The sequence below is a fragment of the Centropristis striata genome, chromosome 1 (genome assembly GCF_030273125.1).
Source record: "Centropristis striata isolate RG_2023a ecotype Rhode Island chromosome 1, C.striata_1.0, whole genome shotgun sequence".
NCBI classification, from domain to species: Eukaryota; Metazoa; Chordata; class Actinopteri; order Perciformes; family Serranidae; genus Centropristis; species Centropristis striata.
Window position 1 is genome coordinate 18,159,764 of NC_081517.1, and position 15,331 is coordinate 18,175,094.

At 35.9% G+C, this 15,331-nt stretch overlaps 1 protein-coding gene across 4 annotated transcripts; it reads right to left on the reverse strand.

Annotated features, from left to right (window-relative positions):
- Nucleotides 1-1,792: 1,792 nt before the first annotated feature.
- On the reverse strand, nt 1,793-8,750 carry cdc37 (cell division cycle 37 homolog (S. cerevisiae)). 4 transcript variants are annotated; one of them, XM_059333557.1, is made up of 8 exons: nt 8,429-8,750; nt 6,796-7,092; nt 6,603-6,708; nt 4,965-5,080; nt 4,747-4,869; nt 4,476-4,658; nt 2,720-2,791; nt 1,793-2,567 (listed from the first exon to the last, which is right to left on the reverse strand). In XM_059333557.1, exons 1-8 carry the CDS (start codon nt 8,543-8,545, stop codon nt 2,472-2,474), a joined length of 1,110 nt encoding a protein of 369 aa, XP_059189540.1. In that variant the 5' UTR covers nt 8,546-8,750; the 3' UTR covers nt 1,793-2,471. The 4 variants fall into 4 exon arrangements, with proteins under 4 accessions (XP_059189540.1, XP_059189563.1, XP_059189556.1 ...); XM_059333580.1 differs by having other exon boundaries at nt 1,795-2,567; nt 8,380-8,571; XM_059333573.1 differs by having other exon boundaries at nt 1,795-2,567; nt 8,130-8,571.
- Nucleotides 8,751-15,331: the final 6,581 nt, after the last annotated feature.

Sequence of the window (15,331 nt, forward strand, 5' to 3'; positions counted from 1 at the left end):
ACAAACAGCAGCAATGATAAGTTGGATACATACTATTTTACTTGCAAGACCCTTCAAACTCATCTTTACATCAGTTTTAGGGTTGAAGATGATTTCGCCACTGTTTGATTAGTCGACCAACAGAAGATTAACCCTCAACGACTATGATGTTCCATAAATTGTTTTTGTCATTTTTCAGACAGAAATGTCAAACATTCTCTAGTTCCAGCTTCCCAAACATTTTGCTATGAAGCTTAAAGCAACAATACGTAGGCCTAACTAACGTTCAAATAACAGCTTCAAAATCATTCTGATGCTATGTGACTTGTAAAAAGGAGAGTGATGCATCTGTCATCCCCACTCTCTGCCCAAACCCCTGTTCCTGCACTGTGTAACTAAAAAGTGGCAGTACGGGACTAACACACCAAATGTCTTCGGGTTCTCCCTGATTGTTTCTGTCTGCTCTGCCTCAACTCTCAACGATTTAAAAAGTTTCCTGATGGACAGAAAACTAAAATAAAGTCAACGAGCGAGCATGGAGCATCAAGGGAATGTTGCGTGTGTCGTGCCTGAACTGGAGCCAGGCAAGCGGGCAATGGACCCCGGTTTAGCAGCCTGTATGCAAATTGTGGCAGAGTCAAAGAGACCAAAGAAGACGTTGGTAGAAGAAAATGAAAAGACAGAAAAGGGAATGGCCAAGTAAGACCTATAGTCTAAGTTTTGCTCATAAGTAATGTAATCATGGCAGAAGCGAACTGCAAGCTGAAGGGAAGGGACATAAATCTAAAAAGAATACAAAATTTTTTTCCTTAATGTTGCTTTATATATAAATATAAAGCAACATATACATCATTATTTGCAACTCTAATCCAGTAATAATAATGGGGTGGCTGTGGCTCAGTTGGTAGAAAGGTTGTCTTTTGCTCGAAAGGTTGGTGGTTCGATCCCCGACCATGCCTACATGTCGAAGTATCCTTGAGCAAGATACCAAATTCCAAATTGCTCCTGATGCTGTGTGTGAACGGGTGAATGAGCGTAGTGTGTAGTGTAAAGCACTTTGGATAAAAGCGCTATATAAGTGCATATACCCTTATTTGTAAAGCTAAATTAATTTTTAACTTTTCTAACTTGTTGGGAGCCCCGCCAATACTGCATGTTTAGTTCGATACCAATATTGATATTTAAGGATTATAAAAACCTGATAATATACTTTATAACTGACTGATATTTACACAAACTAAATTATCTCAAACAAGTCTGCACTGCAATATCTTATTACTTGGATTACATATGCTGATGATTACATATCTGCAATGATATATCTGCCCTGCCAGTTTATCAGGATGCACCCTTAAAACGGCAATAGGAAACACTCTAAACACACTAAATTACTTTCTAGTTGAGTGAACACATTTGGCAGTCTCTACAAATTTTAACAAAGTTCCCGAATGGTAGACACTATTTTAATTTTCATAATACACTGCACTGGTCACAAAATAGAATCTAACAATTTGAATGTTGAACAAACTGTGTTTGAGAATTCCTCATTCTTCTAATTCTATGTGACTAACCAGTTTCAGAAATGAAACCAGATGGATTGGTATTCACCAGACAGCCCTATGATGTAGTTAACGGGCTGTCTGTCCTAAAGCAGACTTGAGATGGCGCTGTTGTCCCACTATGAAGACAAATTGTTTCATCTGTGATCAGGCAAGTGCCTGTGATGGTATGACTTTTTTAAATTAAAATGTGACATTTGGGTAATCTTTTAAGTGTATATACACTGTCTTTTTTTAATTCATTTTCTGTTTACTGTAGACCACACCACCCACATACATCCATGAGCTGTATTTGGCCAAGTTATTGCCAAGTATTTGTGGATTGAACACTCTGATTGGAGTCCCTGTCCTTAAAGGAAGCCCTTTGAGGCAAATCTGTGATTTGTGGTTTTGGGCTATATGAATAAAATTTATTTGAAAATTGATTTGAAAGGTGCTATCAAGCCTGAATCCCAGAGATACTGTTTCTATCAGAATCTTAGTTTCATTTATCACAGGTATAAGCCAATGTCTTAGCCATTACTAGAAAAAACACATAAATAAATAAAAAACAGAATGAGTGACTGCTCTTGCAAAGTCTCTAATGTGAAAATATATAATAAATATACAGGAGTAAATTGGTAATCATTATTAATTCAGCTGATTCTTACAACATTAATTCAGAGTCAAGTGTCGGCAATGTAATAGACTGAGGCAAGCTTAAAATATACTAATTCTGTCTTTATTTTGTTAAGTTGGATGCACAATGTGTCTTAAAATTGAAAGAAAAAAAGTAAAAGTGCTTTTGACTGAACACTGCCAAAAGTATTCCCCTTTTATTATCACATGATGGTTTAATCCATTGTTCTTATTGAATATCTACATACGTACATTTTGTTGGATATATGAAGTATTATTTGCACACATAAGCTAAAAATAAATATTTTTTTCTTATTAATCTTCTTCCTCATCATCTTCATTATCACCCTCTACTGCATCAGGGACCCACAGTCCAGAGTCAATACACCTCCTCAGGTGGTAGTTTCCCTCCTGTGGAGAGAAACACATCAACAACTGTTCAGAACACAGAATGAATAAAATTAAATAACAGAAATATTTTGTGCCAATCAAAGACATCTTTTGGTCTTCCTGAAGTTGTTTTTATTCACTGGAGGTTACTATTTTAAGGCGAAAACACTCACCTCCAGGTCCAGTTTGCTGAGCCCTTCCTGCAGCATCTGAAGGTTTTTCTCATCAAAGCTCTTCTGTAAGTCCTATGATGCAGAAGAAAAAATCTCTGACATGGTCCAGTTAACATACTGTAGTGAACAGACCACTGCTTTTCACAGTCACATATGAGAATTATCGCATTTACATACTGATGTTGGATGTCATTTTACTTAATTAAAATCCTAATCTCACCAAGACAAAAATGAAATTACATGCTTAATCTCAAGGAAAGTAGATAATGCTGTTTACCTTGCAAACAGAGAGCTCATGCCTGACTGGTGGAGTCCATTCTGCTGAGCTGTGTATTGACTCCTCTGATTATCCAAATGGCAACACAGTTCATATCAATATACTGCGCAAACACTGACTTCAGAGTCTACAAATAACGGTTTTGAAATCTGTGGAAAAATGTGGTCTCTCGCACAGACTACACATCCTTCATAGAAAAATAAAATAAAATAAAATAAAATAAAATAAAATAGCTCATGTCAGGAGCCATTAACAGGATGTTAATTTTTTTCTTAAAACAGAATATAAAAAGACAAATAAAGCCAATGTAGAAAAAATATAGTGGGACAGTCATAGTTTGGAATGAATCTCTAATATATTAATTTACACTATCTACAGAATGCAAACATTCTGTTGCAACAGTCAACATTATATGTTTCTCTAATACTCAGGAATTATAAAAAAGAAACAAAACAATACACTCATAGCCATGTGGCTCATGTTGGCTTGGATGTGTTTATCTGCAATATTGACTTTTTGACTTGTAGCCTCAGCCAGTGCAGCAAAACAAGGTGGTCATTGATGTGGTGTGTAAACTGGATGAAATGGGAGACGCTCTAACAGGCTGATGTTTTCCCTCACAGCCTCGGGGGATGTAGAGCCGGCCAAACAATCACTTTTTTAGTTGCAGTGTAAGGTTATATCCAATATCGCTGACAGAAGTTCATAGTGAACATTCTAGTTTACAGCAAGAGTGGAAACCTCTTTTTTAAACATATTCGGTGGATCTTGCCAACTAGGTTTTATTGATTGGCTTATTTTGAGACCTTTTATTGAACACGTTTTTATAATCATGCAGTTGCTGAAGGACTGTACTGAAACACATAACAAGTAACAAGACTGCTGAAGTGAGCAGAAAAGTTGACTGAACTTGCAAAGGAAAAAGCTGAATTAAGTTACAGTATAATTACAGTATATGTGTGAAGGAAGTGTTTATATTTGACTAAATTCACACCTAATTTTGTCTAAATTCAAGAAATAAAGCACTGGTACTAGTTAGTAAACCCTTATGATGTGTGAAAACTTGACCAAACATTAACAAAGGGGACAAAGTCACAAAACTCTTTAAAAAATTGGACAGTTTAATACTGTTTGGATGAAGGCAAGCATTAAAGGGCAGGTCCATTATTTGTATTTATTTATTTTTTGAGGTTCTGCTTTTTCCCAGCCCAGTTCCTTATATATTCAAATCCAAACATTCACATTTTGGTCAATGCTTCTATCTATAGATCAAAATTCTACTTTTTTAAGCCCTTGTGAATACTGAAAAGAACGTAGGTGGAGTTAGTTTGCCTACAACCCAACCGTAATTGTTAATAGTTTGACAATGCTCTTTGCTCTGTGGTGAACTTTTCTCTGAAATACCCAGAACTGTGTGTATTCTTGCATGTGTGTGTGTGTGTGTGTGTGTGTGTGTGTGTGTGTGTGTGTGTGATTTACCTTTGGCAGTGACTCATAGACCTCTACAGGGTCTAAACCACCTGGGCCCAGTCTCTTCTGCTTCTCCTCTTCCTCCATCTCCCTCATAGCGTCCTCCATACGAGCCTCGGCACAGCTGCGTATCCGCTCCTTCACCAACTTCAGCTCACGATCAAATGCATCTTGGTACGGCTTGTCTGCAGTCTGACATTGACATGAAAGCACTTAAACAGCCAAATTCTCACAAAACTCCAACAAAAATTATTTTCGCCACCTTTTATTCACTATGGACCTTGATCTTTGAAAAGAATTTTCTGAAGCAGCCTCTTGGGTCAACCTCAAGCGTCCGAGCCAAATCCAAGATGAACTGCATGACGATGGCCTGGTGGGCCACCTGCTCCATCAGTGCATGTTTCTACAAGTACAAGGAGAGTTCAGAAGGCTTTACCTGGCTGGATTAGTCGTTTCTTTACTCACAACATGCATGTCCACTCTTCTCACCACACTCACCTCGTCTATCTCAAAGTCAATACAGATGACAACAAGGCAATTAGCCGTCTCTTCACACACCAGATGTGGGTTATCAGACAGATACTGCTGACTGTCTTCCCATCGCCGCAGCATACCTGGCACATGTACAAAAACATCCACAATAATGCTACATTAAGACAACAAACCAGTGGTGGAAGAAGTATTCAGATGCCTTACTTAACCCTTTGATGCACAACATGGGTCTAAAGTGACCCGACAGAGTTTTTATGTTCTATATCTTTGCAATAATTCATCATTCAGTATTCCAGGTTTTCCTCAATTAGTTTGTTTTTGATCATCATACATCCTAATTTTTATGTTTTCCTTTATTTATTTTGAATAGAATCCCTTTTTCTGTCACTACTCTTCTAATACACAACATGGGTGAAAAATGAGCCATATCCATTTTTTAGCTAAGTAGCTTGTTAAGCTAACTTCTTGGCTAAGTATTTAGCTAAGTAGCTTGCTAAGCTAACTACTTAGCTAACTTCTTGGCTAAGTAGTTAGCTTAGCAAGCTACTTAGCCAAGTAGTTAGCTATGTAATAATACAAAAACTTTTTTTCTTCATAAATTATTGGAAGCAAAATGAAAATAATGATCTGTTTTTATCAAAAACAAGATATTTAAAGAATACTTAGAATGTTCAATCATAAAATAAGTTGATATCAAAACAGATAGCACAGAAACACACAGCAAGCATTAAATAACAGGGGAAATAAATGCGGGTCCTTTTTTACCCATGTTGTGCATCAAAGGGTTAATACCATACTGTGAAATGACTCCACTACAGTAAAAGTCCTGCATTCAAAAATTACTGAAGTAAAAGTACAAAAGTATCAACATCAAAATGTACTTAAAGTATCAAAAGTAAAAATACTCATTATGCAGAATGGATCCAGATTGTTTTATATGTTCTAAATATATTAGATTATTTGTATCGATGCATTTATGTAAGCAGTGTCTTACTGCTGTCAACGTAGGGCTCATTTTAACTACTAAATTTAACTACTTTATAAACAAGCGTAATCACTTTAAACTGGTCATTTTTTATGTTAAATCTCGACCTGAAAAGTAACTAAAGATGTCAGCTAAAGTAGAGTACTTGAGTAAATGTACTCAGTTACATTCCACCACTGCAATAAACTAACTCAATCACATCAAAACTAAAGCATACCAAAGTGATCTCCTTTGCATGTTTCTCCACAAAGGTCTTGTGCTTCTACATTAAAAAAAGTGTTGAATATATTTGATGAGGGGAGTCAAATATGCTTTGTGTTCGAGTGGTCATGTAATAACTAACAATAAAAATGGACATCTGTGTTTATCTTCTGCTTCTTTGATTGTCACCTGTTGGTAAAAACTGTCTCTTTTGAGTGCCTCAACTAAATGAAAACTGGTGTGTAGTTAACAATATATAAAATTATAATGTGTAACAATGGATGAGTGAAATATTTTGCACACAGATGTTTGATGTCTTTGAAAATATTGGGATTTGAGATTAAAAGAAAGTGGTTCAATCAACACAATGAGAGAACAGATTTGAAAGAAAGGGACAATGTGAGGTAGCAGGAGGGCAAAGCCAACAAACACACAACCACATCAAAACTAAAGCATACCAAAGTGTTTGATCTCCTTTGCATACTTCTCCACAAAGGTCTTGTGCTTCTCCACCTTTTCCTTCTCCGTTTCCTCCTTTGTTACAGGCTTGATGTTAACTACACTCTAGAAAACAAGATAAAGAAAACAGAAAAATCAAGATACACACAAGTCACACTAAATCTTGCAAATCTTGTGACCCGGACGTCTTACTTTGCTGAAACCTTCTTTGCTGATAGTGTCAACATCCCAGGGCTGTTTCTTTGCTTCTCGCCGATGTTCTTCGAGCATTTTCTCATAGGACTTTTCATCTTTCTTCAGCTTCCTCACCACGGCCTGGACTTTCTTTAGCTCAGCCTCTCTCTCCTCATCCTCCTCTCCCTCGTTCCTTCCTTCCTCCAGCTCTTTAAGTCGTCCCTGGGCTTCCTCTAATAGACTCTTGCATTCTAATACGTTACTCTCTAGATCTTCGCCTCTCTGCTGAAACTCAGCCATTCTCTCCAGTCGGGTCTGTTGTGTCAGGCCAGAGTGGATGACAGTTAATAAATAAATTAAAAGAAAAACACACAAGACAGATGGTGGGGGTTGCAGGGAGAATGTAGAGGATCAGGAAGGGAAAAGAAGCTCAAGAGTGAAATTAGAAGAACACATGCATTCAAAACAAAAGTGTGCATGACAGAGATCTACTTACCAAGCAGCTACATTTTGCAATGTTAAGACTATTTCACACAGCAATAATGAATCAGTGCCTGGTGTGGGAGACGTGTCTCAAATATCTTGGGAAATATTAGTTGGAACAAGCCTGTTTCTGGGAAAATAAATGTGTTAAGAGCATGAATCAGAATGACTTGTTCAGCCTAAAAAACACATACATGGCCAATTTTGCCCCAGGAAACCAGCTCCTAACATTTCAAAAATACCAGCCAAATCATTTAATTGAACTTTCCCACATTCCAGCAAGCTCTGATTCTCTACAGATATCAGATTTAAGAAATACTGGAGCGAAAATAGACAAGGGAAACAAAAAAAGCATGCTGAAGACTACAAGTCACTCTAGGGTCTAGACCTTTCCCTTAACAAGCCATGTGACAGCTTGGCACTAGCTAAGCTCATTATTTGTACAGAAGCAGAGCCTTACAAACAGAGCTTGACTATTAGCAGCCGCACTAGGTCTATAACATGAGATTTTAAACCTCCTGATGTGATGTTTATTCAAGACAGTTGGGTTGGGACGCCCCAAGATATCACCAGATAAATCTGAGACGATTTACAGAATAGGACATATAAAAGAAAAATGCATGTGTTTGCAACTGTTAATAGTTCAAAGATAGACATTTGAAGAGTCACTGGCCAAAAAGATTGGGAATGACTGACCTATAGTATAAATCTAAAATATGTCTGTATTGTTATTATTTTACAGCAAACCCGTTGCCAATGTTACAACACTTAGACGGCTGTCAATAAACCTGTCTTTTTCTAGTGTTTTCTTTGAATTTCTGTTGATTTTACACCTTTACGTTACAGACAGAGTTCACATTTAATTCTACCTGTTTTCATATAACGTGTTCTTTGTCTCTTCAATTTCCCACTCTTTCAATTTCCCATCCAATGAAGTCCTTTGTAACTCTTTTTAAAGTGCTATACAAAAGAGTTTGCGTGCGAGTCTTCTGCTTGCAGGTGGCACAGAATCTGACGGGTCACAGATTTCCGTGTAACACCTGTTGGGTCAGAGCTCTCTCTGTACGGACTCCTTTGGTTAACGCCACTATTTAAGTCACTTCTACTAGTAAAACTAACCAGGTAAAAGACTCCAAACTCCACAGCTACTACAAGTTTCACTGCTGACCCGGTGTCTCATTCGGAACAAGCTCGGCGTGTCGACGAACGGACTGGTCACGTCTTCATCGTCGGACACATAAATGTGATCCCAGACGCTGTAGTCGACGCCCGCTCTGCTGCTCATCGTGACGGCCCCTTCTCCCGGGAGTTAGCTTCAGTTACAGTAGAAGGAACAGCAGAGATGTTCAGCTGGGACAGTAGGCCTACACCGACAAGGTGGCTGCAAACAAGGCACAGATTGATAGTTTCCCAATCCTCTTAACGGGGCAGGACACCACAAGCCGTTTACTGATATCCCCTCTCTACGGCAGCTCCGCACACCTGTAATCCAATCAGCAAACGTCATCAAGAAGCGCGTTTTCGGGGGTTTATGTATGTATGTATGTATGTATGTATGTATGTATGTATGTGTATGTAAAATAAATTTTAAAATAAATAATTTTAAAAAATTTTAAAAAAAAATACATACATACATACTATGTATGTATGTATTTTAAAAAAAATATTTTTAAAATTATTTTTTAAAATGCTTTATTGAAAATTACAAAAAAACATTTCTGGCACGTTTTTCACAGTACATACCTCGCATAAGTGCAGAAAGAATGCTAAGTGAACCTCAATCAACAGTAAAACTTATAATAATAACATCAATATGGTTATTTCAGAGCAGTTGAAATAGAATTAAAATAAATAGACAAAAGTAAAATACATATAAAACAGTCTAAATGTTGTTTTCAATAAGGGGGATTCAAATTAGTTTGACTGTTCATTGCAGTGGGAAAATTTTTCAAGATATCATATAATTTTTGTGCCTTTGTTATTGTTAGATATTTTTATACATTTTCTGAATTCAATCATGAGGACATTACATTTGGGGGATTATTTTATAACTATTCTTGTGGATGAAATATCCTCTCTAACGGCAGCTCCGTGCGCCTGCAATCCAATCAGCAAACGTCATCAAGAAGCGCGTTTCGGGGGTTTATTTATTTATTTATTTTTAATTTTTATATCAAACAGCAATACATTGCAGAGTTACAAAGAAGATAAAATAAAATACAAGAATGAATAAATGGAAAAGAATGAAACAAAAACAAATAAATAAATACTAATAAATATAAACAGACGCAAGATTACATGTTAAAGACATTAAACGCAGTGCATATGTTGGCAGTCTTCACAGCTGCTCTCTGCACTCTGACTGCAACAAAAAGACATTTGTTTTTTTTACTTGAAAACTTACATTTGTGTATGTGGTATTTGTTAAAAAGAAAATTTAAGTTTATAAGAAAATATGCATCAGCATCCTTCTTTTTGTGATCAAAACAGCCAAATATGACATCTTTATAATGCAAAGTAAAACCAGTGAAAATATTTGTGTTAACAAACGAGACAATGTCCTTCCAGAGTTTGGATGTAAATTCACAAGACCATAAATGTGAGGGTTTATTTATTTATTCATGTATGTATGTATGTATGTATGTATGTATGTATGTATGTATGTATGTATGTATTTATTTATTTATCTATTTGTTTGTTTGTTTGTTTGTTTACGTGTTTATGTGTTTGTTTGTTTGTTTTCTGTTTCAAAGTAGCTAAAAACACAAACTAACTAATTATACTGACAAAATAATTTTTAATATGCACTGGTGGAATGTCATTTACTCAAGTAACATTGCTGGAAAAAAATAAAATAAAATAATTTTAAAGAATAAAGTAGCCTACAATTTTTAATAAGCATACTTATTTTAAGCATACATATTTTCATTTTATGCGACTTCATACTTTTACTCCACTACAATTTGGAGGCATTTATTGTACTTTTTTACTTCACTGCATTTATTTGATCTTTTTTGTAACTTTATTTAACTTTATTACCTAATTTATAGATTTGGATAAATATCATCAACTAATAAATGATGGAATAAACTGATGGACAGAATGCTTTTTTTAATTTCATGCTCCATTAACATTGAAAAAATGTGTTCTCCAAAGCACAAGCAGTCAGTGGTTGGTGAATAATACTGTATATTCAGTTTGGATGCTTAATCACATATTATTATTATTATTATTATTATTATTACTATTGTTGTTATTATTATTATTATTATTATTATATCACTGCTATAGTTATAGTTGTTTTTTTGCCCACTGTTTCACTTCCAACTTCCAGTCACCTTCGAGAGACTGATTTTTAATTGTTTCATGTAACTATGCAAAACCCAGCCAGAGATCTGCACTTGTGCAACTGTTGCCATGGACTTTTGCCACCATAAACATGAAGGCACTGGGTAAAAGTTTCCAGGCCAGGATGCACGGGTGTTTCCTCTGGAAGTGTTTTTTTAGTTTTTGGGCTGATGATCAGCCTCACCATAATAAAATGAATTGAAACCTAGCAGGAAAAATATGCACAATCAATGCATGCATGCTTAGAGGGACATAGTGTAGCCTGCATGAACACTATATTATTTTTAGTTTTTAGTTTTCGTGCTTGAACCTTTTTTCTTTTTTTTAAATTAGCGTTCTTTATATTTACTATTGCTGTCTCTGTGCTGCTGCAACAACCACATTTGGGGATCAATAAAGGCTAAAGTTATTTTATAAAAGTGCAGATAACATATTATAGGGTGGGTTTTATCAATCATGATAGCTATTCAGCAGAAGTCTAGTTTATCCGTTACTAATCATTGAAAATAACATTTTTATGCACTCCTCTTATCTTCTCCAAGATTCCTCCTTACAGGAGAGCAGAGGTAGCAGTGGAGGGGAGGAAAAGAGTAGGAGTAAAATATTTCTTGGATGCTTTTCCTTACTCCACCCTAAACAAAACCTTTGCAGTAGAGTTTCCTGTAAAAGCCTCAGAGATTTGAAATAAAAAGAAAATCAAACCCCCCCAAAGTTCCAAAGGAGTCCAGTGATGAAGAATCTTATAAACAGGAAATCTATAATTACACTTTCCAGTTGGGGTTTACCGTACTAACCATTTTGTCCCACTGTAAAACTTGTTCATCTTGTCTTACAAGCATTCACATATTATGAGGCACGGTCAGATTTATTGGATGATTAAAGGCCAGTCTGTGTAATTAGTTAACATAATTAGGAAATGAAAAGTCGATAATGTAGTCTCCATTTATTTACAATTAATGGACATTTGGCATTTTATTACATGTACAAAGTCTAATGTATATACATTTTTCACAAACACGTGCTTGAACCTTGAATAAACTTAATAAAGTTCCAGTGAGCAGGTCATTAGTATACAGTGTTTGCTTTTATGAGTTCCTCTTTTTCAGTATCACTATGAGTCAATAGATCAATACATGGAACTGTTGCCCTGTCCTGTGGTGAGACTCAAGCTTCAGTGGTTAAAAGTTGTGAGTGAAGTTGTGTGAAGTTCACTGTGAGAATTTTCACACACTAATACTAAGCTCTCTATATGCTACACATCTCTAAATAAAGTAACAAAGTCATCTGTTGAAATACAACCAAAATAAAACAGAAAGTAACAGCAAAAAAGCTACACTAGCTACACTGGATCTTTCAGGCCAATGTGGCCAAATAAGCACCACATATGATTGACTTTTGACATGACAAAATATAAAATTGGTTCAAATGTAATATCTTACTATGTGTGTTAAAAAAAAAAAAAAAAAAAAGTCCCGGAAAACTGGTTGCATGGATATCAAATTCCATTTCCACTTTGATAATTTAGCTGACATTTATAACCTGTGCCTATTTAACCCATTGACGCATAAAAAGGCCTGTAAAACCTCTGGATGATTTTAAAATAAGCCCCTAAAACCTGAAGTTTTTCTCGAAATTCTACGCTTCTACTAAGTAATAGATTTTTCAGCCTCTGTCGCAGATAGAAATGAAATTAAAAAAGTATTTGAGAGCTTATAGAAATACTACAAAACGACGTATCCGCTTTCCAGGCTTCAATTTAATCTAAAAATTAAACAATTTTATAATCTTTATTAAAATGTTGTTGGCCAGCAATCTATGTCCAATATCTGTATCAATAAACTGTATGCACCGTTTCTTGCAACAAAATCTACATTTTAGACTCACATATTTGTTGTGTTTTTTTAAGTTATTTATTTAACAGTGCACATGATCAAGCATTCCTGTAAATGTGCTAGAGTCAGCTATGGGTTTTTTTTATCAGGAAGTCATAAAAATCATGAAGTGACAGTTTAAGAAATGCAAACAGACACTCAAATGACAACAATAAAAACAAAATCAGCAATTTTACCTTCACAGACAAATCTATCAAACTAGACACCCTCGTTGTTTGTGCCAGACACAAAATTCAGCATAAGTTCGAGGGTAAGACCCGTGATATTCTATATTTTTCTTAGTCAGTTCATGTAAATAAAACAAATTTTTAGGCTAGATTGCACATTATTTGTTACAGTGTTTATATGGAATTTGTAAAGAACAAGAAAAATATATAATGATGCTACACGGTCACACATAAAATTGGAATAATTTTGTTTTCAGACACAATCCTCTGTTAATTGTGGTTTCATTTTCATTGTGATTTGTTTGGAAGATATACATACAGTCATGGAAAATTATTATTATTAGACCACCCTTGTTTTCTTCAATTTCTTGTTCACTTTAATGACTGGTGCAACTAAAGGTACATTTTGTTTGGACAAATATAATGATAACGGTAATGATAATGGTTTAATTTAAGAGCCGATATCTAGACATTTTCCATGGTTTTCTTATAATAACCAAATTCATTATTGTCCAAACAAATGTACCTTTAGTTGTGCCAGATATTAAAATGAACAAGAAATTGAAGAAAAAGGGTGGTCTTATAATTTTTCCATGACTGTACACTTTATCTGTCAATAATAAATCACAGTCACAATCATTTCGTAAATAAGATGTGACACATTCAGCTAAAATATCACACTTTTTAACACTTGCTGATAATTTGTTCTTATGACTGTATTTCTGGTAAAACGTTTTCATTTGTGAGTCAGGAAAAATTCTGACCTTTATACATGTCTCCTTAATCATTGCAACACTGCAACACTGTAACACTATGCAGTAACAACACTGTGCTGCACAGTAAATGCAGCTTCTGCAAACACAGCAGCTAGATAGATGAGAACTCGTGACTTGCTCCTTTCATTGGATTAAACAAGTTGAAACTTGTCTTAAACTCCTTTTTTCATCATACCATTTGGGGGATTTTATATCACTAGATGCAACAAAGGTCCATACACATTTCATGCCCGCCAACAGACTTACTCCACAGTGGGCACGGAAGAGTGTTTGGTATGCATACGGAAAACGTCCTTCAGGTTGTACTGTCCCATTCGATTCTGTCTGTAGCAATAACAGTATACAAATAGCATCAAGATGATAAGCAGAACAGCTGCTGCTATTATCCCACCTGTAATGATTGCCCAGTTGTCGGCTGCAGAGATTTGGGAGAGGGGCACGGGAAGAGAAAAAAAGGAACAGATTAGTCCAACACCAAACACTAAAATAGGCACAATGAACTTCCTTCCAGTTGTCACATGTTTTAGACTCAGTTCTGTTTGCACTTATTTTCCAGTAACAGTCATAACCCTGAAGACTGAACATTACTTAAAACTCACCTTTGACATCCACGTTAAACATCCGAGGGACAGTCCCCTGGTTATTGCTGACGCTACAGCTGTACTGCCCGTGATCCGCAGAAGTTACAGAGTTGATAGTGAGGATCTCGCTGTTAGCGGGGGAAGGCGTAGCTGATGGGAGAATCCACATGTATGAGGGGCTGGGGTTTCCTACAGCTGAGCAGTTCAGTTGTAGAGGTTTCCCCTCTATCACGGTGACTGAAGTTGGAGATGATGACTTAATCTGAGGCCGATCTGTGTGTCGATTGAGTGAGGAAGAAATACAACACGTCATTACTGAATTATGGCAAGAATTTTCCGTTGTTGTATACTGTAAAATACTTTGTAAAAGAGAAGTGGTGGAAAGTACCTAACAGATTTTTGCACTTCCCTTTCTGTTTCTGCTAGAAAACTTATACTCTAAAATGAATAAACTTGAGGTGAAAATATTTCACCTTTAATCCACTACCTTTATTTACAAGAACATCTGTAGTTGTAACAATGGTTTGCAGATGCTTTATATACAAAACAAATGCAAAACAGATAGATCAGCTAAATTCTGGTAAAGTATCCACATGACACAATAGTTTGTGAGAGATTTAACTCAAAAACATGTATTTCAACCTTGTGGTGGTGATCGAGAAAAAGTCGGGGGATCACAAAAATCTGTAGGATTTCTCTTCTGGGAAAAACCTATGGCATTACAAAAAATGTGTGGCATTCATGGCAATTCATGGCAATCCATCCAATATTTGTTGGGTTTTCAGTCTGAAAGTGGCACACGATGTGATTTTACCGTGAAATATAGCTAAATTTAGACCTGTAATTATTTTGGCCACTTGGGGGCAGCACAAACAACCTCTTAACGTTGACATCATTAATATCACTTTCTAAGTTGATACCGCAAACAGCTGCCTATTTACACATCCAGCTGACAATGAGCAACTTTAAGATTTATAAGAAGCTGAGTTTCTCGTCTTATGACAACTATATGTCAATTAAGTGCCTCTACTTTTAACTCTTCATTTTTTGGTATCCACCCACTCCTGAGGTCAATATCAGGTTCTTTTAAATGTCAAAACGCATCTTGTCGGAGGTGCGGTCCTTGCTAGTGAACTGTAGGTTCATATCAAGTCATGTGATTCATTGCTAAAATATACATATTGATTAGAGCAGCTTAAGTAAAAAAAAAAAGTGTTTTATAACTGCAAAAGAGGCCAACATGATAACCAAGTCTGTTGAATTTTTCTTGTCAGACTCACAGTACACAGTGGCAGTGATGCTTTGTG

What these genes read in the sequence shown, in the direction of transcription:
- cdc37 (XM_059333557.1), bottom strand. Translation starts at nt 8,545, where the DNA reads ATGAGCAGCAGAGCGGGCGTCGACTACAGCGTCTGGGATCACATTTAT. An exon ending in GCAAAGAAGGTTTCAGCAAA is followed by an intron (nt 6,709 to 6,795) that starts GTAAGACGTCCG and finishes CTTGTTTTCTAG; the next exon opens with AGTGTAGTTAACATCAAGCC. An exon ending in TCTATGAGTCACTGCCAAAG is followed by an intron (nt 2,792 to 4,475) that starts GTAAATCACACA and finishes TCTGCATCATAG; the next exon opens with GACTTACAGAAGAGCTTTGA.